General features: G+C 41.0%; 1 protein-coding gene across 3 annotated transcripts in view; it reads right to left on the bottom strand.

Moving 5' to 3' along the window:
• Positions 1 to 244: 244 nt before the first annotated feature.
• Positions 245 to 27,183, bottom strand: part of DVL1 (dishevelled segment polarity protein 1) — a 2,262,785-nt gene continuing 2,235,846 nt past the window's right edge. For all 3 annotated transcript variants that reach the window (XM_044063185.1, XM_044063186.1, XM_044063187.1), the window contains one exon: positions 245 to 3,639. In XM_044063185.1, coding sequence (XP_043919120.1) covers positions 3,224 to 3,639 — 416 coding nt within the window. In that variant the 3' untranslated portion in view covers positions 245 to 3,223. The remainder of the gene's footprint in view (positions 3,640 to 27,183) is intronic.

Raw genomic sequence — 27,183 nt, 5'->3', positions numbered from 1 at the left:
CCCTAACCCTAACTCACCTAACCCGCCCTAACCCTCATGTCCACACAATCACACACATACCTAACCCGCGCCCTAACCCTAACTCACCTAACCCGCCCTAACCTTGCACACCCACACAATCGCACACTTACCTGAACCCGACCCGTAACTTTCCACCACAGAGCTGAAAATACCGAAGCAACAGAAACGGACAACCGAATTCTTTCCCTAGGAAAAAAATTGGGTTTCTGTTGCTTCAATATTTTAAGTTTTCGCTGCATAGGGATCGATATTAGAACATTCGAAGATTTGAAACCTCGATGTTCTAATATAGAACCTGTATTTGCAATCTTTTTCCCAAACGACAGTAAAAAAATTATCTTGAAATGTTATATAACTTATAAAAAGCCAGAAAGCTGTCTAGAGGAGTGACATAGTGAGTGACATTAAAATTATCAATATTATTTTATTTCACAGTATATTGCCAGATGTGCATTTCAACAAGTCTACACAAGAATATTGAAAACATTTTGTTTTCGCATTCCAATAATAATGCCAAAAACAAGAAAAAAAAACTTCAGAGGGGTTTGAAACCCTCTATACCACAAATTAAATGTAATACTCTGCTGGGATGTGTCAAAACCTCAAAGGAGGTAATATAATAAAAATGAAATTATGTTTTCATTACTGTCATCTTGAGCAGCCTCAAAGCTTCTGACTGATCCCCCCTCCTTATTACGTGGGCATAAACTTGAATAGGGCTGGAGTAATTACATATATTTTGGGGGTACATGTTTAGGGTATCACAAACGTTCTACATTTGTGAATACTTGTGATACTCCAAACTATATCTAGAATCTCAAGTATTTTCTGAACACAGAGCTCTACAAATGTTTTTTATATTAAGCACACCCTTTTTATATCTCTTCTAATGTCAAATAGAGCCCCCGCCAGCAATTATACAAATATTAGCAGACTGAAACAATAGATTCATAGGTTTTATATATTTATTTCAGTTACTAGGTATCTACTTCAGGAGACCACTGAGTAGCTTAGCTGAATTCCCAACTGCTCCAAGGCATTACCTACTTAAATCACCTGCTCAGAGTTGCACAGTAGGAAATGGAGGCCAAGGGAATCAAACACTGGATTACAGGAAACCACTCATTAACAGCTTGTAGCCTTTATCCTATTCACTTCCAGTTACCCGTCTCTATGCTGTTATCATGTTTAAAGATGAAAATATTTATATGGCTATTTAATGATCCCATATGCTAGTGTCAAAGGAAACCACAGTGAACAAAACTGATATCCTACCAAAACTTGAGAAATTACATGAAATAAAATGTACAGTTGTGAATACATATTTACAATGTCAGAAGTATGCACAGCACTAAATACATTAAAATGTCAAAGTGGTTACCGAGACCTAAATACAAAGTGACTGGGTAGCTGCACAGAAGGAACACGTGCGTGCTTCACACGGATTGTGCACACCTGCTGCAGAATGCATTAACAGCAAATGGCTGTAAAGTTTTAAATGTTCTATTTAGTAAACATAAAACAAAAAAAAATTGTTGTATTATGGCTGTAAGTAAGAATGTATTTACATTTGAAATGGGTCAGGGAATTTTCTTTCCATTTAGAAAAAGGCAGAAGACAGTTTACTACAGACGTGTCAATTTATTCTGCATAAAGTGCTGACTTTCTGTGACTGTTATACCTGGTTGTACCTGGTTAATTACTCAGTATAAGTAACAACTCTGGAGGATCATCAGTGGGAGAATCTGTGGCTGTGAGATTGTGTTTTACAGTACAAATCACCAAATTTAGCTCTGAAGAACTCATTTTCAAAAAAAAAAATAAAATGGATGCAAAAAGAAAAATATTCAAAATTAATTCTAAGCTAAAAAACCTCGTAGAAAGGAATGATGCTTGCCTGAGTGACAAACTGGAAGTTAAAAGGCTATTTTCAGTCCTGTTGTGTTGACATCTGAACTTGTTTACTGCCAGTTTTAAAGCAGTGTTCGAGCAGGAAGGTTAGCAATTGGAAAGAATTCACAGAAAGAAACAAGGACAGTTCAATTAAGCAATGTCATTCCTAATGTCATGCAGTAGGGACAAAGCTGCACAGAATGTAGGAATGTCTGAGGTGAGGGTATAAAGCTTTCTATTACTCCTACCAATCAAGTAGCGTCTGATTTCCATGTCGAATGCCTCCATACAGGAAGGCGACTGACACGGACTACAGAAACTGAAAGCTGGATGTAGTACATTTTCAAACAAGCGATTCTGTTTACTACAATACAGTCTCCTCTGGTAGAAGAACTTCTGCGCTGGTCACCATCTCATAAAGAAACTGTCCAAAACAGATGAAGGGACAGAATTGAAAGTGCATTCACCACACAAGACTGAAAAGGAGATCTAACCCCTCTAAACACATTATTTTTTTTTTCGAACTTAATTACTGAATGTGAGTGTTGTTTGTGGGAGGGACAGAAGCAACTAACAGAGCAAATGAGAATTATTTCTTATTCATTAAGACTACATTTAAGCACAAATTCTGAATGTTAATATGTAGAGAACCAGAATTTGAGTAATTACTTTCAGTAATAAAAAGTGCTTGTGGACCTACACCCTGTCAACATTCAGAATTACAGAACAATGAAGCTTTAAGTCAAATGCAGTGTGATCCCAAATGCAAATCACTGCTGAAGTACACTTTCCAATGACTGTGGGACTCAACCTTCGGCTACAGAATCAAATAAGCACAATGTCAACATTTGTAGACTAGTAATGACCTCTAGTAGTCTAGGTTCCTAAACGTGATTTGTATGTCTTTTCCTTTATGAACCAAATACATTGATACAGAATGATTGTTTACGCAAATCCCATCCACTTCCAAATTCCCTGTGAGTGGTCCTTGTTAGAAGTAGCATGTGTTAACATTATGAAAGGTGCTACACTAGTACGTATCAATGAAAAATAAAGTAGAACAGCATCCATTTATAACAGCCAACAAATGGACAATAATTGCACCGACTGTAAGCGCCATACTTACTTAAGCTCATCAGAACATGAATGCACATACCAAACAGTCACATAAAAAAAGATATCTTCTTGCCACATATTCGGGATAGTTAACAATCTTTAGGTTCTTGTAACACAAAAATAGTCAGAAAAGTGTTACATGCAAGACGGATTGGCTTTAAAGTGTTCAAGTTGTGTCTGAAGGCACTTCCTGTCACATGATGTCAACAAAGAACTCACAAGGATTGCCCATAGCTTTCTGAAAGGACTGTCGACTGCTTGTTAGCTCTGGAGGAACTGAACTGAGTTCTCTGACTGGGGGTCCCCCTGGCGGTCCACTTGTCCCATGGTATTTGAAGCCCATCTTCACTGTCTCATAAGGAGGTGGGACTCCTGGTGGTCCATATGAAAGATGACTGTACTGACTATGAAGGCTTCTTTCACTGTGGGTGACAGAGAGGTGACTTCGATGACTGAGTTGGCTGGGCGGTCGTTCACATCGGGCTTTGCTGCTAGTGCGATTGGTGTGGTCAGATTCACTACCACTCCCCGTTGACTTGCGTTCCTTCTCCTTACCAGACCTCCTTCTGCTTTCACTGTTGCTCCGATTGGAACCACTGCTTTTGCTACCTGTTCAGCAAGTAAATAGGACTCCATTATACTTTGGTTATTAAAAAACTAAGTCAGCAAATGGCTTTAGTGTGTTAATTAAAACAAACATTTCTTTTTAAAATACAGCAAACAATAACATTTTAGCAAAAATAGAAAAGTTTGACTATCTTCCATTTTTACAAAGACAAGAAGATAGAGAATATTACTACAATGCAGCACTGATATTTGATTGTATATCTGTAGCCAGAGATCCGCACCATGCACAAGGGATGTTTCAATTCAAAGGCACCCCTGAGTACAGGATTATGCATATACTTTTGAGAAACTGCTACAGACATACAAATCAGAGACCTCTCCCAGCAGGAACCCCTGGAGTAAAGTGACAAAAAAAATAGCAGTTCCTGGCACACAAACTGCACTTTAAGGTTATAGAGTTAGCACTTTGCATGGGAATCATATTGCACTAACTCTTCAAGTTTCTTCTTTTTTTTGTAATTCAGTACTACAAAATCAGCCCTTTCCCTAACTGTCCAAATCAAACACCACCACTGCTGAACATGTGCAAAACCATGATGACCCAATAACTTCTGTCTCTGGATGCACTATCACGATAAAACCACAAAGGTGTACTGACTTTGCCTCGACCTTATAGTGATTGCAAAGGAAAATGGCTGTTCTGGTGGCTTAGTGTTTCTAAGACATGATTCGTAGACATGCCATCAAAATAAGCTTAATTATTACTAAAAAATAATGAAGAACACTGATATGTGGTAAACAATAACACTGAACTAATGTCTTTTGGCTTTTCCCTGTTAGGAGTCGCCACAGCGGAACTCCGGTCCACTAATGACTGGCAGTGGATTTTTACAGTGCCGAGGCGCCAGCCCGACACCCAACCTTCAAAGAAGGCACACCCATTCATGCACTCACCTACCTGCATGTCTTTAAACATCACTTGACCGCAGGGAAGACATGTATACTCCACACAGAAGGCACTCAAGCTGAGAATTGAACCGGAGAACCTCTTGCTGTGAGGCAACAAAACTAACTGCTGCACTACCGCGGCCTTTTGTGGTAAATAACACTACAGTAGCAAACCACACTAAAAAAATGGAGAACTGGAGCAAAACTGCAAGAAATGAGCATACCAAATTTAAAGCGCACCAGAACTTTAATATATACATTTTTTTGTCAAAAGACCAATAAACCAACTATTCAGTATTTATATACAAACTATTCCATCACAAAACATCTTCAATTAATGTAACACAAACAATTACAATAGTAGTTTTAAAGACACATGATTAAAATGGTCTTAAAACTGAATATTGCACAAATATATATATATATATATATATATATATATATATATATATATATATATATATATATATAAAATATACACATGATCTAGCTGTTTACACTTTTCATGTAGTCTTCTGTCCTTCAAAAAGCATTTTTTATTAATAGCTTCAGTGAGTCTCACTGATTTTGTTTTTTACAGTTTTGCTCCAGTTCTCCAGTTTTTAGTGTGGTTTTGCTACAATATTGATTATTATTATACTGAAAATAAGTTTACTGCCCCCCCCCCCCAATCTCTGTCATAAAAATAAAAAAAAAAAAAAAATCACCTCCAAAGTAACTGCACCATCAGTCAAATCACCTACTGTCATACTCTCCCTGCAGGGAGCCATTCTGCCTGTACCCTCTGGCTTTAGTAATTAATTATGAAGCTTCCATAATTTGAAGAATGTTGCAGTTTTCTGAGTACTGTTTCATGATCAAAAATACTATCTGCTCATAGGGAAGAAAACATTTTTTCAAGCAAGTTGATTCAAAACAGTCTTCATTAGGTAATCCAATTTCAGCAGATCACCAAAACCAAAATAAAAGCATAACTGCAGTTTCATAATAACCCAGTCAAAAGACAACAGCATGTAGTTAGGAGGAGAATAAATAAACTTACAAACTATCTTCAACACCTTAACTGGGGAACTGCTATCATGGCACAGAGAAAATCTGCACCCTTACTGCTTATACTGACAACAAGTGTCTAATCATATCCACCTGATAGGTAATAAAAAAGGAGCTAAATAATGTCTCACACACACACACACACACACACACACACACACACACACACACACACACACACACACACACACACACACACACACACACACAGCAGCAGCAGAAAATGATTTATTATTATAGATTCCATGGCGACTGAGCTAGAATTAAACTTACATATAAAAACAGGCAGCTTCAAGATGCATAACTAGAAAAACACCAACTTTGACAGACAATAACCAATAGCTTCAGTTAACCTCTCTCTTCAATGAGCACTTGAATTTTATACAGTTTTCTATCCTACAATTTATTCAGGAAGCCTATTACTGTCATCTACCATCTGTCTGTGAATAAATGCATCCTTGTATATCCATTTTTTGAATCATGGTACATCAAAAAAGGAAAAAAAAAGAACTCCTAAGTTAAATTAAAAAGAACCTGACCAGACGAGAGATAATGGAGCCCTCCTAAACAGAAATGTCAGTCACTTAACACAAATAACTGAAGCTCTGAGCTATTAAACTGCTTCCAGTAGTAAAAGGTATGGAGTTTGATGCCGTCCACCTCCGTATGTGCACTGTGTAATGCTAAGCAAGTCAATTAGCTAGACAGTGGTCCTAGGTCATCCCTGAAAAGGTTCACCTATAAGAGTGGGCTTAGTTGGTTAACAAATGTATAAAACAAAATAAAATGGCAGTGTGGAGCCATTTGTCGGCTTACAATCTGCAAAATAAAGTAGGGTATGTGGGAGCAATGCCAGCCAAGTGACAAATATTTATGTACAGCATGGATGCTGTAACCTACAGTCTGGCCATGGGAAAGTATTAATGTACATGAATATCAACTTCCTGGCAGGAAGAGAGCCTGAGATGGTAATGTTCTATATCTGACTTCTATATAGGTTGATTCATCTCTCTGCTGTTCTCCTATGTTCCCATCGAGAGGCCTCTGTGACTGTATGAATACTTAACAATTCCCCAACTCAGGCCCATGGTGATGAAGAGTTTTCTAGTGCACAAGACACTTACTAAAATGTGGTTGTGAAGCACACAAAGTAAGAACTGTTTGCTCTTATGCACCAAACATCTGTCCATGGTTTTCAGCCTTCTTGAAGGAGGCAGACTAAGTGTATGACAATATACCGCCTACCAACTCTGTAGTGTTACCAGAAGACTTCAGTAAGGAATGACTGACAGCCATAGTGACACATTTAGGATGCAAAGATGGCCTCCCAGATCTGAACCCATGACATTAGTTGTTACTGGACCTCTTATGCAGTCTTGAAGTGATCATAATGATTACTACGGTAGAACATAAGGATTACAACTCTTGGACTTATTTCGATGACTAACTTTGGGGTGATATCAGAAAGAATGCTGTACATTCTGAGTATTTAGGTAAATGCAGAAGCAGAATGTCAAGTTAATACAACTTGGTGGGGTCTTGGATTTGCTGGACTTGTCACAGGGTTGGCAGACCTAACAGATCCAAATTAGTAGTGAGGATCTATTGGGATCCTGCCGCTATGCCACAGACTCCGTATCCACATAAAACTGTCCATATTCAAGAACAACTTAGATTTATGGATAGGAAACAGAAAATGTACCCCAGGACTGTCCCTTGTACTACTAATAGACAGAGGCATGATTTATCCTATGCATGGGTCCCCTCAAAATACATATGGTATGATCCCAGTTAATCTCATTATGGGTAATATACAATTTTCGACCATGGGATGGGTAAAGCCAATTTATAACCAAATGGCATAGGTTATTTTGTGCACAAAAAGTAAAACTGACTCGGCTTACAATGGCCCACAAAGGCAGCTAACCTAGCACTTAACATCATACCTATGATCCCATGAATAACTGAAGACAGCATCTGTAAGTCATGAGATAATCTTCTACCTCAATGAAAACCTCATTTCCCACCTCTGATAGAGATGAGGTACACGGAGCAGGAATACACTGAAGTATAATCTTCCATTAATGAGGTTGCAGCAAGGAGTTCTTTATAGAATGCGATCTGTGTCTGTCATGATGCCAGCCCAAGGGAGGTTGGTTGGTACCACAAGACGGAGAGACAGATGATGTCCATTTAACAAACAGCTCAACTTCTGGGCAGTAATCAAAAAAGCAAGGACAAAAAGTCAAATTGTTGCTGATTCTAGTTGAAAGCAGAATTCACAGGTTAGTTCATTACTAAAAGACTAAGCAGGTAGTGAAAATATGAGTCTTCAACAGCTCCAGCTCTTGTTTCAAAAAGAAATACTTTTTATAATCATCATCTTCATCAATCCTTTTTTCCCATTTTTTAGAAGGGGTGAGTCTGTTCCTTAAACTGTCACTATCTCTGTTTGATTCAGTGCCCCTCTTCTATCTTCTTTGACACTCATGCCCTACTGTTACAGGTCTTCTCTCACACAGTCCATCCACCTCTTTGCTGGACACTCTTGTTTCCCTATGCCTTCTTCTTGTCTGTCTCAAATCTTCTTCAGCCGATTGTCTTCTGCTTTTCTACATGAGCCCAAACCACTGTAATCTGTGTCTTTGACCATTAGAGCTATTTGGGCTTTATGTCATCATTTCTTTGTCTGTCCCACAATGTGCATCCTACCACTCATCTCAGGCACTTCATTTACATCACCTCTGGCTTCCAAAATTGGTCCATCTTTGCTGCCCAGGTTTTAACATCATACAGTAGTACTGGCTGCAGTACTGATTTATAAACCTTACTTTTCAGCTTCTTCAGCATTTTTCTGTCATGCACTAACCTTTACACTCGGTGCCAGTGGGCTGCAGCCCCTTGGATTCCCATTCAGATTTTCCATCTCCTCCTCCACCCCTCCTTGATAGTTGAAGCTGTTAATCTGGGGTTCCTATTACCTAATCAAACTTCCAGAAGTTCGAACACCAGAAGTTCGAACCTGGAAGTTCGAAAGATGAAAATGTCGAAGCCGCAGCCGCAGAAGTCTGAATTCTTTCCCAGGGAAAGAATTTGGTTGGATGTTTCTGCAGCTTCGTCATTTTCTCGACTGTGGTGCAAAAGTTACGGAACGGGTTAAGGTAAGTGTGTGATAGTGATGGCCATTGGGGATAGGGTGCGGGTAATGTAAGTGTGTGATTGTGATGGACATTGGGGTTAGGGTGCGGGTAAGGTAAGTGTGCAATAGTGACGGACTTTAGGGTTAGGGTGCGGGTAAGGTAAGTGTGCGATAGTGATGGACTTTAGGGTTAGGGTGCGGGTAAGGTAAGTGTGCGATAGTGACGGACTTTAGGGTTAGGGTGCAGGTAAGGTAAGTGTGCGATAGTGACGGACTTTAGGGTTAGGGCGCGGGTAAGGTAAGTGTGCGATAGTGATGGACTTGAGGGTTACAGCGCGGATAAGGTAAGTGTACGATAGTGACAGACTTTAGGGTTAGGGCACGGGTAAGATAAGTGTGTGATAGTGATGGACCTTAGGGCTAGAGTTTGGGTTAAGGTTAGTGCATTGGTAGTTGTGTATGTAAGGTTTAGTGTAGGTTTATAAGGTTTTTGGAGTGCTTGTGTTGTGTGTGTGTTTTTCAGAACAGCAAATTTTTTCCCTGGGAAAATATTCGCTGTTCTGATGTTTTGATGTTATTACATTTCGATCTTCCAAGTTCGAACATCTGGTGTTCGACCGGAATTTCGATAATGTAATACGAATCCGTTAATCTGTTCTACTATTTTACCTTCTGTCTCAGTTCTCAGTCTCTTCTGATTTCCCCCATTTGCTGTCATGACAACTGTCTTATCTGTACTCAGTTTCATCCCATGTGTCTTCTGTTTTACATTCTACTACCCTATCCTTTGCTGGAGTTCTTAACTTGTACATATCCTACACTAATTCTGTCAGTGTTTCTGGGATGGTAAAAGACTGCCAAATCATCTTTCTTGGGACCTTGTCATATGCTTTCTCCAAGTGTAGGAATGCCCAATCAGACATATTCCTCATCTCTAGTTATTTCTAAACTATTTGTCTCACTGCAGATATTGGGTTGGTTGTGCTGCATCCTGATCTGAATCCACATTGCTCATCTCCCAACTTACTTTCTACTATGCTGCATATTTGTTTATCAGTCACCCTCTCCAGGACTTTCATGCAGTGTGACAGGTGTTTGATACCTCTATAATGCCTACAATTCAGAATTTCCCCTTTGTTCTTATACAATCTACTAGAATGCATAACTCCAGTCATATGGGACATGCCTTTCTCTAAATACTGTTAAGAATACCTTCTGGAGCCAATTCTCCACAAACTCACCCAACATCTTGATTATACCTGCCTTGACCTCATCTGACCCTGCTGCTTTCCCTGACTTCATTTTCCTTAGTGCTGATCTTACTTCTCCAAGGGTGGGTTCCTCCTCTTCTTTCTCCATAGGTTGTGTCTGGAGAAGTACAGCTTGTATGGGTTTTTCTTCATTCAGAAGCTGCTTGAAGTACTCCTCCCATCTGCATGTGATGTCCTGTGGACTGGTGAGTAGGGTGTTTCTGGCATCCCTTATGAAGGGCATCTGAAGACTATCTTCTTTAACTTTCTGTCTTTGCCTTTCAACCTGATAGAGTTTGTTTGGGCCATCTGCTGAATCACTTTCTAGAAGTTGGTAGACTGTCTTTGATGCGTTGTTCTTTGCTATTGCAACTCCTTTCTTAGCTTCTTTGTTAGCCAACCAGTATTCCTTATTTGCCCGGTCTGTCTTTTTCTATCTCCCACTTTTTCCTGCACTCCTTCTTTCTTCTGATGACTTTGTGCACTTCTGCATTCCATCACCACTTCTCCTCATCTACCTTATTTCCATACCTGGCTTGGCCGTACATCTGTTCTGTAGTCCTCACACATCCTGTTTTGAGGTGTTGCAATTCTTCTTCAGCTCCACCTATTTCCTCTTCTTGACATGTTAGAGTCCTGAGTAATACCTGAATTGTTGTGCTTTCTGTCCAGTCTATTTCCAGGACTTCAGCCTAATGTCTGTTGACCTTAGAGCCTTCTCTGACCACTGCTTGCAGATTATTGTGACAACCAGTGGAATATGTTGTGGGCTGACTGTTTCACTGGGGATGAGTTTACAATTGCTGATTCTATTTCATTGCCTTTTCTTTACCAATAGGAAGTCTACATGAGTTGTATGTTTCCCACTCTTGCATGTGATATTATAACTGTCTGCTTTACTGAACCATGTTTTGGCTACCATCAACTATTTGCCAGACAGAAGTCTGGAATGGCCCTCTTTCTTTATTCCTGCTGCCCCACCCATATGGATCCAGGCAGTCCATATATCCTGTTCTGTCTGTCACACAATATGGAGTGTGAAGTTTGTTTAGTATTCTCCTATGAAGGTATTAGCCAAGACGTCAGAGGAAGAATAAACGCTGTTTTGCTTCATTTTGGGTCACTAGCTTGTGCTTTTTACTTCTAGTTGTTCTTAGTTTGTGGTTTAATTAAAAGTCTGGAATGGCCCTCTTTCTTTATTCCTGCTGCCCCACCCATATGGATCCAGGCAGTCCATATATCCTGTTCTGTCTGTCCCACTATGTGTTTCAAGTCCCTATTATCAAAACACATACACAAACACAGAGACTTATGTAGTCCTGCTTATCTAGTAAGTTCTGCAACTGCTGCCTGAATGCACACTTTTCCTCTCTATCACAGCCCTGCTGTGGGGCAAAGGCTGTGATTAAAAATACTGCCCTGTCATTACACTGGAGTCTGATTGCCATGAGTCGGTCACCAGTTCTAAAATAATCCCTCGCTGCCTTAGAAAGCCTCTATTGCACCACAATTCCCACACCATTTCTAGTCTGTCCTTCCCCTGAATAGTACACTGCAGATACCAAGCCAACTGGCATTGCTGCACTGCCTTCCATCTTGTCTCCTGGATAAAGAGGATGTCCAACCTCCTCCTTACCATCATGTTATCCACTTCCAAGCTCTGTCCTGTCAGTGAACCTACACTGAGTGTAGCAATCCATAGTTTGTATTTGGCAGGTTGATTGGTTTTATGTCCAGCTTTCACTCTATAACCTAATCCTAGGTAACCCAAGCTAGGCGAATGGACACTGGCTGGCCAGTAGCTTACTGATCCAGGGTAGTTGGGCTTTATAGTGGGCACATACTGGCCAAAAGGGCAACAGACCCCTTCAACTATTAGCATGGGTCCTGGTGTTGGTCAGAGTTGGCTAGTTGCTCAATCCACTGATCACCGGCAAGTACCCATGCCCATTTTTAGCAACATTAGTCAACATGACACAGTCATCTACAGCCAAATTTTACACATTCAAGTGGCTATTCCAGACACTGTAAACAGTCATGGGTCCTTGTTCTCTTATCTAGATAATACTGCTAATGACATTTGCTCCCTATAAGTAGTTGGTACACAACTCAGATAGGGTCTGTGCTGCTGTCAACAACGCTGTTCTTGGGTGAGTTAGAGATGGAAACATCCAGGATGATTTTGGGAGGTTGGAGGAACCCCATAAAGATACAGGGAGAACATGAAAACTCCACATAGGCATTGGTCAGAGGTCAAGATCAAACCTTGTACCTTGTGCATAGGAGGGGGAACACCTGAATCACTATTTCAACTGAAGTGAAAGACCTTTTACAAAGAAAGGTTAAGAAAATATTAGTTGGGTTTTAAGTAAAATGGATTAAAGGGAGGGGCTGTTAATGAGTCACTTCCTGTAGTGAAGGGTTTGATACTCTCAGCCTCACTTTGCCTAATGTGCTACTCTGAACAATTCATTTCAGCAGCCAGTGCTTTGGAGTAATTGGGATAGGTTCTTCAGTAGTCTCCTGGATTCTATGCCTATTGTCTACCTATGAAGTTCATCATGGGCTGTCATGACTCAGGGCAACAGATCATGGAGGGCTGTCATGACTCAGGGCAGCAGATCATGGAGGGCTGTCATGACTCAGGGCAGCAGATCATGGAGGGCTGTCATGACTCAAGGCAGCAGATCATGGAGGGCTGTCATGACTCAGGGCAGCAGATCATGGAGGGCTGTCATGACTCAGGGCAGCAGATCATGGAGGGCTGTCATGACTCAGGGCAGCAGATCATGGAGGGCTGTCATGACTCAGGGCAGCAGATCATGGAGGGCTGTCATGACTCAGGGCAGCAGATCATGGAGGGCTGTCATGACTCAGGGCAGCAGATCATGGAGGTCTGTCATGACTCAGGGTGGCAGATCATGGAGGGCTGTCATGATTCAGGGCGGCAGATCATGGAGGGCTGTCATGACTCAGGGTGGCAGTTCATGGAGGGCTGTCATGACTCAGGGTGGCAGATCATGGAGGGCTGTCATGACTCAGGGCAGCAGATCATGGGGGGGTTGTCATGACACAGGGCGGCAGATCATGGGGGGCTGTCAAGACTCAGGGTGGCAGATAATGGAGGGCTATCATGAGTCTGGGCGGCAGATCATGGAGGGCTGTCATGACTGAGGGTGGCAGATCATGGAGGGCTGTCATGATTCAGGGCAGCAGTACAATCAAGCAATAGAACAGTTTAGAGATGGTGGCTGACAAAGTGAAATATTTAGGGATGAAAGGAGTTTGAAAAGGTCACTAAGAAGAAAAAAAATATCTCTTGACTCTAAAAATATTTTGGCACATTATTTGGTGTATTAGAATGGAGGGGTGGGATACAGCTCAGGTTATGATATACAACAGCAGTGAAGTATTGGTCATTACTACTTTTGCAAAGAGGTTTAAGCAAAGTTTGGGGAGCCTACCCTATAGGTAATACTTCCTATTATGACACAATGGCTGAAGTGTCTAAGTGTCTTGTAGGGTGGGATCCATTACTGTAAATGAAACCACTGCAGTGCTCAAAGACCTCCATGGTGGCAAGGATGTTGGTGTACAGGAGATCCATACAGAAATGCTGAAGGCACAGAACAGGTTTGGAAAGGCATGGCTGAACTGTCACTTCAATGCAAGACAGGCGTTAACTGTAAACTAGCAAAATAAGGTGATGGTCTCTATCTGTGAGAAAAGGTACCAGATGGTGTGTTCTGCTACAGATAGATTAAACGCTTCATCTACTCCATAAAAATCATGTCCCATAGTGATAGACAGGAGGTTCAGGGCACAAGTCAAACCTTATATTCAGAAAGGACAATGCAGATTATGTCCAGCCTGTGGAAAACGGAGCAGATACAAAGCCTTGCACTGCTGTGTGAAGGCTCTAGGAAGTTTGTTACTCTAATCTACAATAGATTTGAGGACCTGATGAAAGATTATACTTACATTCCCCAGCACAGCTTGTGCAAATTCCTGTAACAGTATGAATGCTGCTGCTGCTATCTGCAAGCCATGCCCTGCATGAATACACTAAGGGTTGGAGTAGATACGTTTACAAAGTCAACTTAATTCTAGGTGGAAATGGGCTCTGACAAGGCTACATCTTCTCACCAGTCCTCTGTGATTTTCCAAGGAGAAAATATCAGTATGCAACCAATGTTTAGCAGGTGTCTCACCTGTCGCCAAGAAATAGCATCACACAAAGGGCTGGAACCATAATTACAGTCCTTGGGAGCTCAAATAGCAGGTCTAGGTTAGTTTCCTTTAGGGAGTGCTTGGTCAGTGCAACTGCATTCAGTGAAAGAGTTAAACTGCCCTTCTGTCATATTCACAAATGACGGCAAAGGGGGAGTTAAGAGACTGACAAGTGGACTGTGGAAGAAAAAATTGTAAGTTATATAACAAGCAATTTAATACAGTAAACAGACAGTGGGCATAAACTATAAGGAAGACCAGCTATGTCAGGAGGTTAAAAGAAATTAAATAAAATCAAAATGTCTGTCTTACTGACAGAAATATACATTAAAAATAAGAAATAGTGTATTTTAATGGGAGTATAAAAGGTGGCTATAGAGGAGAGTCTGCAGAAGGAAGGTGATACATCCAGCTTTCACTCAATAGTGCCATTGTAGGTAACCCAAGCAAGGCAACTGGACACTGGTCAGCCAGGAACATACTGATTCAGGGTTTGTGGGCTTTATGATAGGCACACATTGGCCAATAGGGAAATAAACCCCTTCAACTGTTAGCACAGCTGAACTGTACATCAGCATGTGAAATTCTGGGTGGGTGGAGGAGACAACAGGAATAAAATGTCTCTCCAAGGCTAAAAACACAGCCTCAACAGGACCAGACAACATCCCATGCTGCATTCTCAAGGGATTAAAACCAGAATTAGCAACACCGCTGGGTACCTTATTCAACCACAGCATTAGCATGGGTTTCATCCCTTCTTAATGGAGAACAGCTACCGTCATCCCTTTGCATAAAGGGGGGGGGGGTGCTGCCATGGATCCTGGGAACTATAAACCCATACGCCTAACCAGCCTTATCTGCAAGGCCATGGAGCATATCATCATGGACCTTATCAACAAAGATATAGGTAATTTATAAACACTGGACCCTACCCAGTTTGGCTTCTTCAAAGGGAGATTGTGCCTGTTAAACTTGGTGGACTTCTTTGAGACAGTCACCAAAGCCCATGATGAAGGTAAAACTGTGCAAATGGCCTACCTGGACTTAGCCAAGGCCTTTAACATCATCCCCCACTCAGGCATTATTGATAAACTCACACATCTGTGTATCAACCCATATATTGTTACGTGGGTTATAAACTGGCTCACCAATAGAACTCCTATAGTCAGTATAGGAGACTCTACCTCCTCCAGCACATTATTAATTAGTGGTGTTCCACAGGGATCAGTTCTGGGACCCACACTGTTTGGAATATACTTCTCCAAAGTACAGGCAAAAAATAAAGGTCTGTGGCTGACAAATTTTGACGATGACTGCAAACTAGGGGCAGTCATTCAATCTCCTAACAATGTCAATAACCTGCAAGAAGGACTTACACAGACTAATGACTGGTGCCAAAGTCATGGACTTAAACTCTATGCAAAAAAATGGATTATCATCCACTTTGGCAAGGGTGATGTTCCTGCAAACTACTCCATAAATGGTAATATCTTAAGCATGCAATCACTGGTGAGAGACCTGGGCATGCAGGTTGATAGCAACCTTACCTTTGATAACCATGTCTCCAGAGTGGTAAAATGGGCATTCTATGTTGCTCACCGCATAAGTAAGGGCACTGCCTCCAGAAAAAATGTGGTTATAATCACCCTGTACTCTTCCCTCATCAGACCAATAAGAGAGCATATTGCTCCCTTTGGTATGTACCTCTCTAAGCACCTGCAGCAACAGAAGAGACAGCAAAGGTTTCTTACAAAGAAAATTCAAGGTCTCCAGCATATGTCATATTCGAACAAAGCTGAAATCACTGTCTCTTTACTCTGTGTCATACAGACCACTCACAGGTGACCTGTGCCTTGCATATAAAGCAATATCCGACTATGCCTTAATGGAAAAGCTACACATTCAGAAGTCAAACGGTACAGGTGCACACACTCAAGGGACCTTAACCTAGTATGTGACATCAGTAGATCTTGCCGGAGGGACAGATTTATCTCACAGAGGTTACTTAATTTCTAAGTAGAACGCCTCATTGACCCTATTTAAGCATAATTTGGATGACTGGATGGGAAACTGTAAATTCACCCCAGGAGTTACACCTGTGTTGCTCTTAGATATGGGTAATAGGTGCTGATTAGTGTCTACCCATAACAGACACTTGGGAACAAGGGTTAACTTGGCTACAATTGTAAGGGCCCTAGGGCCATTTACCCAATAAACTCCTATGATCCTATGAAAAACAATGTCACAGGATAGAAGAATGGAAATACAGAAGGACATTAGGTTGAAGATGCTAAAATACTGCCTTAAGAGTTTGAAGAAGACTTTAACAGATATGGATGTAATACAATATTAGTTTTACAAGCATTAGAAAAAACAGATGAAAGAAAATTTCTTGGAAACATTAAAATAAACTGTAGAGAAGGGGCTTTAAATAATGAGTTTATATGAAGGGATTTTTAACATAGTCTTACTGCAATTACATTTGAGACAAATGAAGCAGCATTCCCTAAATAAATGCCATCAAGTTTTTGAAGGTTTTACCAAAAATTGCCAAAGTAAACCCACTGACTTCATCATCACAGTCCAGAATGCTGTATTACTCTGGTTCCACTGGGGGGGTATACAACTTATGTTTAGGATGATTGAAGCAATACTAGTCCTGAATATATCAGTCCTGACTTGTTGCTCTATATCTGCGTGTGCATGTATAATTACTAAATTACATCAGCACACACCACAATGCTGATGGCAAGAACATCGACCACAGAAGGTCGACAATGAAAGTGCCAACAGTCAAATATTCATGTGTGAGTAAAATCCTTGCAGCAAGCAAAAAAAAGAAAACATTTTTTTTTTTTGGGGGGGGGGGGCGCAAGCCCCCTACACCCCCCGCTAATTATATATACTAACTACAAGATCACACAGTCCATTGGGAAAGGGAAAATTCCCCAACCTGTGGATTGTGGGTCTATCACACTGAATAGCTCAGGATGAAATATGCAGTACTAGTCCTGAATATATCTTAACACAGCTGACATTGCAGTAGAACTAAAAACATATGTATTTCTCCAGCATAAAATAGTTTCAATTTGTAACATGTCATGGCTCAAAGTCAGTAGTCTGAAACCCTTTGGGGCAGAACTGCAGTCTTGTATATATTTTGTACTTCAGTATCCTTTTATAACTACATGATCATTTTTTTAAGAGCTATCAAAGGGGAGCTCAAACATATCATTATCTGGGAAGGTGGGCATGTATATCCTGGGAGGGAAGCATGATGGGGTCAGCTGGGGACTGGAAGCCTCTTATGAACTAATCTGTTCCTCATAAAATGTGTGGTTTTCTGGCAAATCACTGAGGACTGTACTGTCTAAATAATGACAATGTATCTGTGTTTCAGTATTTATATCCTTCAGAAAATGCATACTAATGTAAAACCTGCTATTCTAGCAACTTTCAAAGTTTTATAAGAGCAATTTTTAAAATCACATCCTATTTGGAGAACACACACACACAGACAGACACACACACACACACACACACACACACACACACACACACACACACACACACACACACACACAGACACACACACACATACACACACACACACATACACAGACACACACACGCTCACACACAGACACACACACACACACACACACACCATTTTGCTGGTGTCCCTGATTTTTGTGCTAAGATATCTGTTAAAGCAACATGCAAAGACACAACTTTGGCCATTAAAAGATAGGTCTGCATTACTAAAATGAAGGTGCATGCTGAAAAACTCAAGAACATCCAGATTAATTAATTCAAATGTTTTAATGTTGCTTTAAGATTACATAATGTTTCCTTCAAATATTCAGTTGAAAGCACATCTTCTTTAGACATTATTAGAAAGTTAAAAGTCACAACACTTGTAAAGGGCAGAAACAGAAATAAATATGGTTTATAATAATAGACATTTGAAATTGATAATGTGATAAATATTTTATTTTTTTTTTTATTTAACATTTTTATCGGGAACGTTCAACTGGGGCAGAGCCTATTTTCAGTGGAGGCCCAGGGAGAAATGCTCCAGATGCATGACTTTGGAATGTAGGAGGAAACCAGAGCATCTGCAGGAAACCCATGCGAACACGGGGAAGACATGCAGACTCCGCACAGAAGGCACCCCAGCCAAGAACCGAACCGCAGGACATCTTGCTGTGAGGTGACAATGTTAACCACTGCGCCACCCAGTTACTGCACTGCACTGCAATTACTGCACTAAAGTAAGAGTTATATTGGTCTAATTGTTTGAAAATTTGTAAATACTGATCTCTGTACCTCAGAAGCTGCATTAATTCAAAGAACTTTTACTCATGATCGGAAGTATACACAGGGGACATCCGGTTAGGACACAAGAAAATACTTTACTATCTGTCAAACAAGAAACAGGGATCTTTAAAATCCACATAAACTACCAGCATAACAGGGTAGGGACCTTTGTATAAAGTTTCATCTGAAGACTAGCAGCAAAGGAGTACAGCAACATTTCCCTACATCAGACTGTCCCACCTTTATTGTGTACTACAGTGTCACCAGGCAAACATAAGCCCAAGTGTTAGTGAGGACAGAATTCAAAGGTTTGTATTATCAAAGGTGAATATGAAACTAATCAGCAACTGGCAAGAAGTTAACAGAAATTTATTAGCACAAGTCACTCTTAAAAGTCTCTCCTTTTCTTGACTGTAAATCAGGAAATGACTGGACAAAAAAATTAATTAACAATTAAGTACCAGCTCATTTCCTTTGTAAAAGGCAGAACAGCAACATCTAATCCAAATGAAATTGTTAAAGAACTGCTACAGAAAAGCAGTTACACATCATTGGAAGGGTATTGCTAAATATTTTTAAATGCTTGATCACAGAGCTGCACTTTACTTATTGCTCTGTCAGTGCATACAACCACTGGTCAAACAACATTTATTTCCATTTGCAGCATTTGCATATAAGCCAGCTGTGATAAGTGAATTTATGACTGCACTGTATGCAGTAAGGATCTGTTCACTGAGAACACAGGAAAAAGGTCCTGAGACTGCATGCAGGATGGTCACTATGAATGACTGAGCACCCAGGAAAAAGGTCCTGAGACTGCATGCAGGATGGTCACTATGAATAACTGAGCACCCAGGAAAAAGGTCCTGAGACTGCATGCAGGATGGTCACTATGAATGACTGAGCACCCAGGAAAAAGGTCCTGAGACTGCATGCAGGATGGTCACTATGAATGACTGAGCACCCAGGAAAAAGGTCCTGAGACTTCATGCAAAATGGTCACTATGAATGACTGAGCACCCAGGAAAAAGGTCCTGAGACTGCATGCAGGATGGTCACTATGAATGACTGAGCACCCAGGAAAAAGGTCCTGAGACTGCATGCAGGATGGTCACTATGAATGACTGAGCACCCAGGAAAAGGTCCTGAGACTTCATGCAAAATGGTCACTATGAATGACTGAGCACCCAGGAAAAAGGTCCTGAGACTGCATGCAGGATGGTCACTATGAATGACTGAGCACCCAGGAAAAAGGTGCTGAGACTTCATGTAAAATGGTCACTATGAATGACTGAGCACCCAGGAAAAAGGTCCTGAGACTGCATGCAGGATGGTCACTATGAATGACTGAGCACCCAGGAAAAAGGTCCTGAGACTTCATGCAAAATGGTCACTATGAATGCTTATGTAAGACAATTACAGAAAATTCAAAACAGAGTCTAAATTGTGCCATCATACAAAGGAATTACACAGGTCTCCCTCCTCAGACTATGCCACCAAATACTTTTGTGACAGAAGGAGGTGCAGGTCATAAAATTACTCTATCAATGACACTTTACTCACTTGTTTAACTGGGCTGGACTTTTTCAGCTAGGCTCTAGTGGAGAATAAACTAGAAAGACAGCTCTAAGTATTGCTCAAACAGCTACATGCAACAAGCTGTGCAGATGGCATAAATGAACAGCAGTAGAAGGGCAAGCTTGTCGTATACTTGCAAAATGTAGGAAGTATGGTGAGTATTGTGCATTCACAGTATTGGAAGGCTACTTCAGTGGTTAATTCAGGAACATTACAGCATTTAACTTAGCGCATTACTACAATGAAGTACTGTTGGGAGACACACTCACCACAACAGTGGGTAAGTGAACCTATTTATGTAGCTGCTATATTTCTGCAAGACCACTCATCAACTAGCAGAGTGGAATCATGATGCAGCAGTTAGACTTTCGACCTAAAAGCGTACATTTCAATGGTTTAGTTCCCAGCAAAGTATGTACCTTCTTACTATGTGCAGGGTTTTTAGGAGTTAAACTTTCCTAACATTTTCCAAGAGATGCTAGTAATCAAACTGGTGGTCCTCCAAACAGCATCTGTGTGTGCGTGCGCGCGCGCGTGTGTGTGTGTATGAGAACACCCTTGCTCATGAATTCTGCAATTGACTATCGTCACATCCAAAATGATAACTGTGCTTTACTTCCAATGGCCACCATGACAGTTTTGGCCACCTGCAGTACTAAACAGGGTAAAGTGGTTATTGGAAAATGAATGGCTGAGTATAACCATTTAGTACAGCTTCATATGTAGTTACTAGACTTGCACTCTAGGACATCACTGAAGAGGTCAGTCCAGTTTTCCAGTTACCCTCAAGCACTGCCTGACTAAATGACTTGCTCAAGGTCACACAGTAGGCAAATGCAAGTTGCAGGAATCAAACCCAGGAACTACAGCTCACAGCCATAACCCTCTGTGCCAACTGCCAGACCATAGGAACAACATGCAAACTCAACTTAGTTGCTAGAGGTCAGGACTTAACCCTAGGAGGGTGGCCTAATGGTTAAGGTGTTTTCCTTACAAACACAAGGTGCAGGGTTTGAGTCTCACAAGGGATAATTGACTAGGCTTAAAAATGGCTCGCAAGGGCAGTTAGCCTAGTACTAATCTATGAATCTATGAACCTATAAACACTGAAGCTGCAATAAATATATACAATTAGGTGAACCTTCTCAACATTATTTGGGTTACAGGCTCTTTAGGGGGATAGGTCCTCAACAGGATTTTACTAAGCAGTAGATTGTGCTTCTTAACCAGTTGGCCATTCTGCCATTCAGTGTCAGACAGACTGTGTGTGCATATGTGTGTGTGCATGCATGTGTCCAACAACCTAACCAAAGGAAAGCCAATTCTTACAGCCAAAGACCTGGAAAAGACTAACAGAGGTTGTACACATGGCAGATCACATAGAAACCACCCAAATCCTTGCTCCGTCAAAGTGTGTGTGCTTTTTAGGTCATTCTCTGTCACTAACACCATAAAACGTAACACAGAAGTTGCTTCTCTTAAAAACAATCTGCCTTGTAATATGGTGATAACGTTACATCAGAGCAATGTACATAACTGAAAATAATTCACACAACTGCCAAGAATGTCATAAATGAATCATACAGCCATTACTTCATAACAACACAAAGCGTTCAACTACACAACAGATTTAAAGTCACTAAAAGGTCATCTGTATTGTTACCAAATGTTCAACATTCACAAAGTGTTAATACCATTGTGATGAGGTAAGTCCTGACTGCAAACAATAGACGGGGGTTAACACATAGGGGGAAGAGTATGATAGCTGATATGTCTATGTGTTAATTTATTAACATTTGTTAAATGGAGCAGAACATTTTTAGACTCAGCCTGGGAGCACCATCTGGTTATGTAACTTGTTCAGAGTCATACAATAAAATACAGTAAAATGGAGACCAAAACAATCAATCCCTGAACTACAGGAAGCAGCTAATTAACAGCTTCAATCTACTCTGCTAGCTGCCAGACCAAGACACCTAACATAGTGAAGTTATAAACCGATTTATTCATTTACTGTTAGGCTGACAGTGATTACTGTTACACAACTGACATCCACTTATAACCGCATTATGAGGTTTGACCACTTTACTAAATTATAAATCCATAAGCTGACTGATAACACCCGTTTGATGACCAGTGAACCAAAGTGCCTCTAACCTTGGACAGACATCAAGCCAGCAACACCTACAAGACCATGTGTACCTCCGAACAAGTCAATGCTTCAAAAGTTCAATTCAAATTTAAGTACCTATAAACTAACCAATATTAGACATTAAAAACAACTATAAATATAAAATAAACAATTACAAGTTGAAGGAAAAGAACTAAATTTAAACCAGAAAAGCCATATCAAATATGCAAGTTTTGACAGAGTTTTTTTTTAAATCGATTTTTTTTTTAAATCAAGTGCCAAGAACACCTAGGTAGGAAGTTTCAGGGACAGAGGCCCTGGAAAGCAAAAATAACACCCATCAGATGAGTCCATGAAAGAAGACCCTTAACGCATGCAGCAGCTTAACAGTGGCACAACAACAGGTACAAGTGGGCTGATAGTGGACAAGAAGCTTCCAGAGATAAGGAACACCCAACTTGTGTAGGGCAAGAAAAAATAAGACCAGAATCTTATAAGCAATACAAGATCAAACTGGTTGGCAGTGCTAATTCCACAGAACCAGTGAAATATTTTGACAGAAGATAGACTAAAGAATTCTTACTTAGCAGTAGGTAGGTGGTCAATTTCCAATTCCAGAAACTGCAGGTAAAGGGCATTACAGCTAGGAAGAGACTAGTGAATGTGCCACCAAAGAAGGATCAGTTGAAGGAATAAGATGGTGAAGAAGGAATACATTTATCAGACGGAAACATCAGGACTTGGAAACAGCAGAGATACAGTCCCCAAGAGTGACATGACCATCACGTATCACCAAACATTCTACAACTCTGATATAAATTCCAGTTTGTCATCACTATGGATGTTCAGGGATAAAAATGGAGCACATGAATTTCAAAAGGTGGCATGAATGATCATAGTCACAATCTTGGAGGTATTTTCAGCTGATTTTCAACCACTATTGTGGATGTATTCCAAGTCTGATACAAGTTTTTAAGGAAGTTATGGATGCATTTTTAGTTTGATGGAAGTTTGTTTAAAGCAGACATAGGATCCTGAATAAAGGAAAGGTACAGCTGTATGTCATCAGCAAAACAACGGTACTCTATACCACTCCTTTGAATGGCATCTCTAGCAGGATGTATGTCGCGAACAGCAGCAGACGCAAAACCTAACTCTGGAGTCCTACATCGGCCAGAGTTTGAGAGACCATTCTCTTCTCCGCTGCGCTGACCTTACCGTTCCTCCTACCCCTGTCTCAATACAAAAGCAGACTACGGTCAGCCATCTTCTCATCTTTCTTGTCTCCAACTAAGAATTAAACTGAACTAAGGGGATTACAACAAATGTGTCTGGCAAAAAGAAATTCTTTGAGTTACAGTATGTAACACTACTATGCATCTCAGCCTCAGTAGACTAATAGGGTCTGCTTGACTGGTACAGTAAGGGGGAAGGGACTAATGACAAATATTTCCTACCAGAATATGATGCAAGAAGGTAGGTAGACTCTGTATCACACGACACTGTACCACTTACTGCAAAAACTGTATCCTCAGGCACGTCAGCAGAACTGTGAAGACAGTGGCTACCATTAATCTGAAGTAATAAAGGAGGGCCCAACTCCCAAGAGCTAGATTCTTTACTGTGTCCTCCTACAAAAAACTAAGGCCCTGTCTACTATGCCCCATCTAGAAACAGGAACAGCCATCATTAAAGACTGTCTGCACTAAGGTTTGCTGAATAAAGACAGACCACTGGTTTGTGTTCTGACATGAATTCTTACAATTTATGGACCCCCACCCACCCAACATGGTCTGCAATCAAGGAAACATCCAAGACAAGGATGCTATTGTAGAATTCTTAAATGAGACCACCATGAGTTGGTCAATAAGTAGCAGAATACATCACGTTCTTTCTTCCGCAAGACCTCTAACACCATGACTAATGCCGTGATAAACAAAGTGGGCACGTACAGACGAGAGGTCAAAAGGCAGTACTCATCAGTGCAAAAGGTGTACAGCCAATGAAAACTGCAGGAACATCCTGTGCAGCTGTCAATCATCCAGGCACACCTATCAGAGCAGGGACGTGATGCCATAACGACTCGGCAGTTACGACTTCATGTAATAAATGTGCTTATTGAAATCACCGTGGAAAGGAAGTCTTTCAATCAGTCAGAATAAGCAAAGCATGGATGTAGAAACGTCTGCCTGTTTCAAAAAGATGAATAGCCTCAAGGCCACATTACGGAATAAAGTCAGGGCCTACCCCAACAATTCTGAGATGGTTTGGTTCCTGACTGACGTATTTCAGCAGAAAAAATAAATGTTAAGATATGGCCATCCATGACGGCGGCTAACACCCGATGATCCATTTGATGGTTCTCGAAGGGGAGGCAGCTCAATTACTGCCCTCCATCCATTGCAGATCCCAGGACAGACATCAGTCATGGCTGCAACTTCTCAACTGGCAAAATCTCCTAATCTTTTGTGAACCGATAGTGCAGTGCAGTCAGGCAAATCTACCTGATACAGCAGAGTGTTCCTCATTTGACAAGACTGCATCTTCTTCATAAGGTAATAAATGGGCTTGAAAAAAGCAGAAAGCGCCAGGGGCACCTTAATTCTCCACAGAGATCAATGCCTATTTTATCATTTGGTGAACCTCATCCACATCCTGGTAGGCCTGTCCAAAAAGGAACTCCATCAAAGTGAGCATCGAGGATAGCCTGCCTCAGGTTACCTTAGAAAGAGATAGTCTGAGCTGGACCAATATACACAGGTTTACAGATAGGTGTTAGGCATGCAGCCCAAGACACCATTAGGGAGCTTAGCCCAAATCCCCATTTCCAGACATACACTATATGGCTAAGTGACTTCCTCAAGAACACACACAGAAGGCGAATGAACTCAGAAAAATTCAAACTCTATACTCTTGGAATAGGAAGAAGCTTGTTACAGCTTTAGTCCTTTGAACTAACTGCCAGCTGCATTACTTTGCTAATTACATGAAGCACAGCATCTTCAAAATCCAGATTACAGTGGGCTAAATGGAACAAACTGTATAAGCCATGGAAAGGTTTTTATAGGTTCATTGGTTTACAGATAAGTACTTGGGTAGCTGCTATTGAAGGCCATTTTAAACCTAGTCAATTTCACTTTTGTGAAAATCAAACCAAGTACCTTGTGCCTGTGAAGAAAACACCTTAAGCATTACGCCAATCCCTGTCCTGTTAAGCAGATCCTCTTTGATTTTGGAATCAGTAAGGTCTGCCAGCTTCTCCAGTACCTGTTCAACAAGGAAGGACTGGAACCAAAAAAGGTAAGGGGATCCAAGTCCCAACTGGGTGGAGGAAAACAGTTTACTACTGAAATTTCTAATCAGCTTCAGTCAACCGGTAAAAAAATGTTGACCCGAAATGCTGAATACGAAATTCCGAATAGTAAACCAAAGCAAAAATGAATACATCGGCCACTGTGGTTCGATGTTTTCCAGATAGCAGGAGGTGATGTCACTCACCTCCCATGCACATTATCATTGAACTCTACAGTCAATGGTACATTACTTCTATTTTTTCAGGGGGGTTGCACCCCCTCCACATTAAATATACCAACTACGAGATCGCACTACAGTGAGGAAATGGGCTAATTCCCTTTTCCACACTGAAGAGTGACCTCCCTGCACAATGTGGAACCCAAATGATCAACCAACACTACCCTTTCGCTGTAGTGTAAGTCGACTGATTTTGGGTAGACATTCTGCCTACTTGGGAAACTGCAAGTCGACCATATGCTGGTTGACTGATGCGGTTTCAAAGTTTTCATAGTAAATCGAGGAAAACTATCTTCTGCATACCCTTCCAGAGCTTGACTCATTAGGTGTTAGATGGCAATGTGTTATGAATGCTACACTCCACTGCACTGGGGGCAGGACATCAGCATTTTTGGAACACAGGAAGCAGGATACAGAAACTTCTAGATGGAGAAGTTCTATCCTTGAAGACAAATTCAATACATACATGATCCAGTGGTCTTATTCCTTCTTGTATTGACTTGAGTTTTTTTTTCTGTGGGGAGAAGGCAAAAGAGACAAAAGCTAGTTCATGGAAATTTCATTAATGTGAACTACCCTGAAGAAAGAAGTCATATGGGGGGAGTTATATGGATTGGTAGTCACTGTCCTTTTCATCTCAGTGCTAAGATCCACTTGTTCCTCTTACATTCCTTTGATAGCTCACTAAGGGGAAGGGAGAAACCCTAACCATACCTCCAGAATGGGTGGCCAGCACTTGTCAGATAAATATGCAAAGAATGAATGCTGGAAGTTGGCTACCTAGGCAAGTGCTTGCTAGAGGTGTTGCTTGGTCTGAAAAAGCCTGGCATGGACAGAAAATAGCAGACATGGAATTGCTGTAGCAAATATAAAGCTTATTCTGTCCTGCAAACATTGCAAGATGCAAGAATCCAGTGCAGACCAAGTGACCTTGGTGGGTTATTCTTGCAAGGCTAAATGTAAAGCATAGGATGACACTTTGAACGTAAGCAGAGAGACTGGAGGGGCTGGTCCATGAGGCAGGCTGACTATGAGAACACTTAGGATATTCAGATGTAAGAGACGTGATATGGACACTCCAGGATGGACCCTCAAGATGGCTGCTTGGCTGCAAATCTTAAAGGTTTCTCTTCACTGAATAATGATGTGCAAGCTTGACCATCTTAGCAGTAGATCATCTTACAGTCACATAGCAAGAGAAGATTTTGAATATTATCTGCCCTCTGATTTCTTCTTTGTCTAGCTCTCATGTTGATCCTGACTTGAACTGAGACAGCACGAGTGACCTTGCTGACAGTCCCTGTCCTGGATATCATCAACAGCCTTTATATTAAGAAGAACCAAGGACAGCCTCAACTTTCTGCCTTCATCCTCTTAAGATGACCAGGTTGAAGGGTTGGCACATCAAG

This window comes from Protopterus annectens, chromosome 2.part1 (genome assembly GCF_019279795.1).
Source record: "Protopterus annectens isolate FY-2018-M chromosome 2.part1, PAN1.0, whole genome shotgun sequence".
In the NCBI taxonomy this organism is placed as follows: domain Eukaryota; kingdom Metazoa; phylum Chordata; order Ceratodontiformes; family Protopteridae; genus Protopterus; species Protopterus annectens.
The sequence above is the reverse complement of the archived record's forward strand: the minus strand, read 5'-3'. Positions and strand labels throughout refer to the sequence as shown.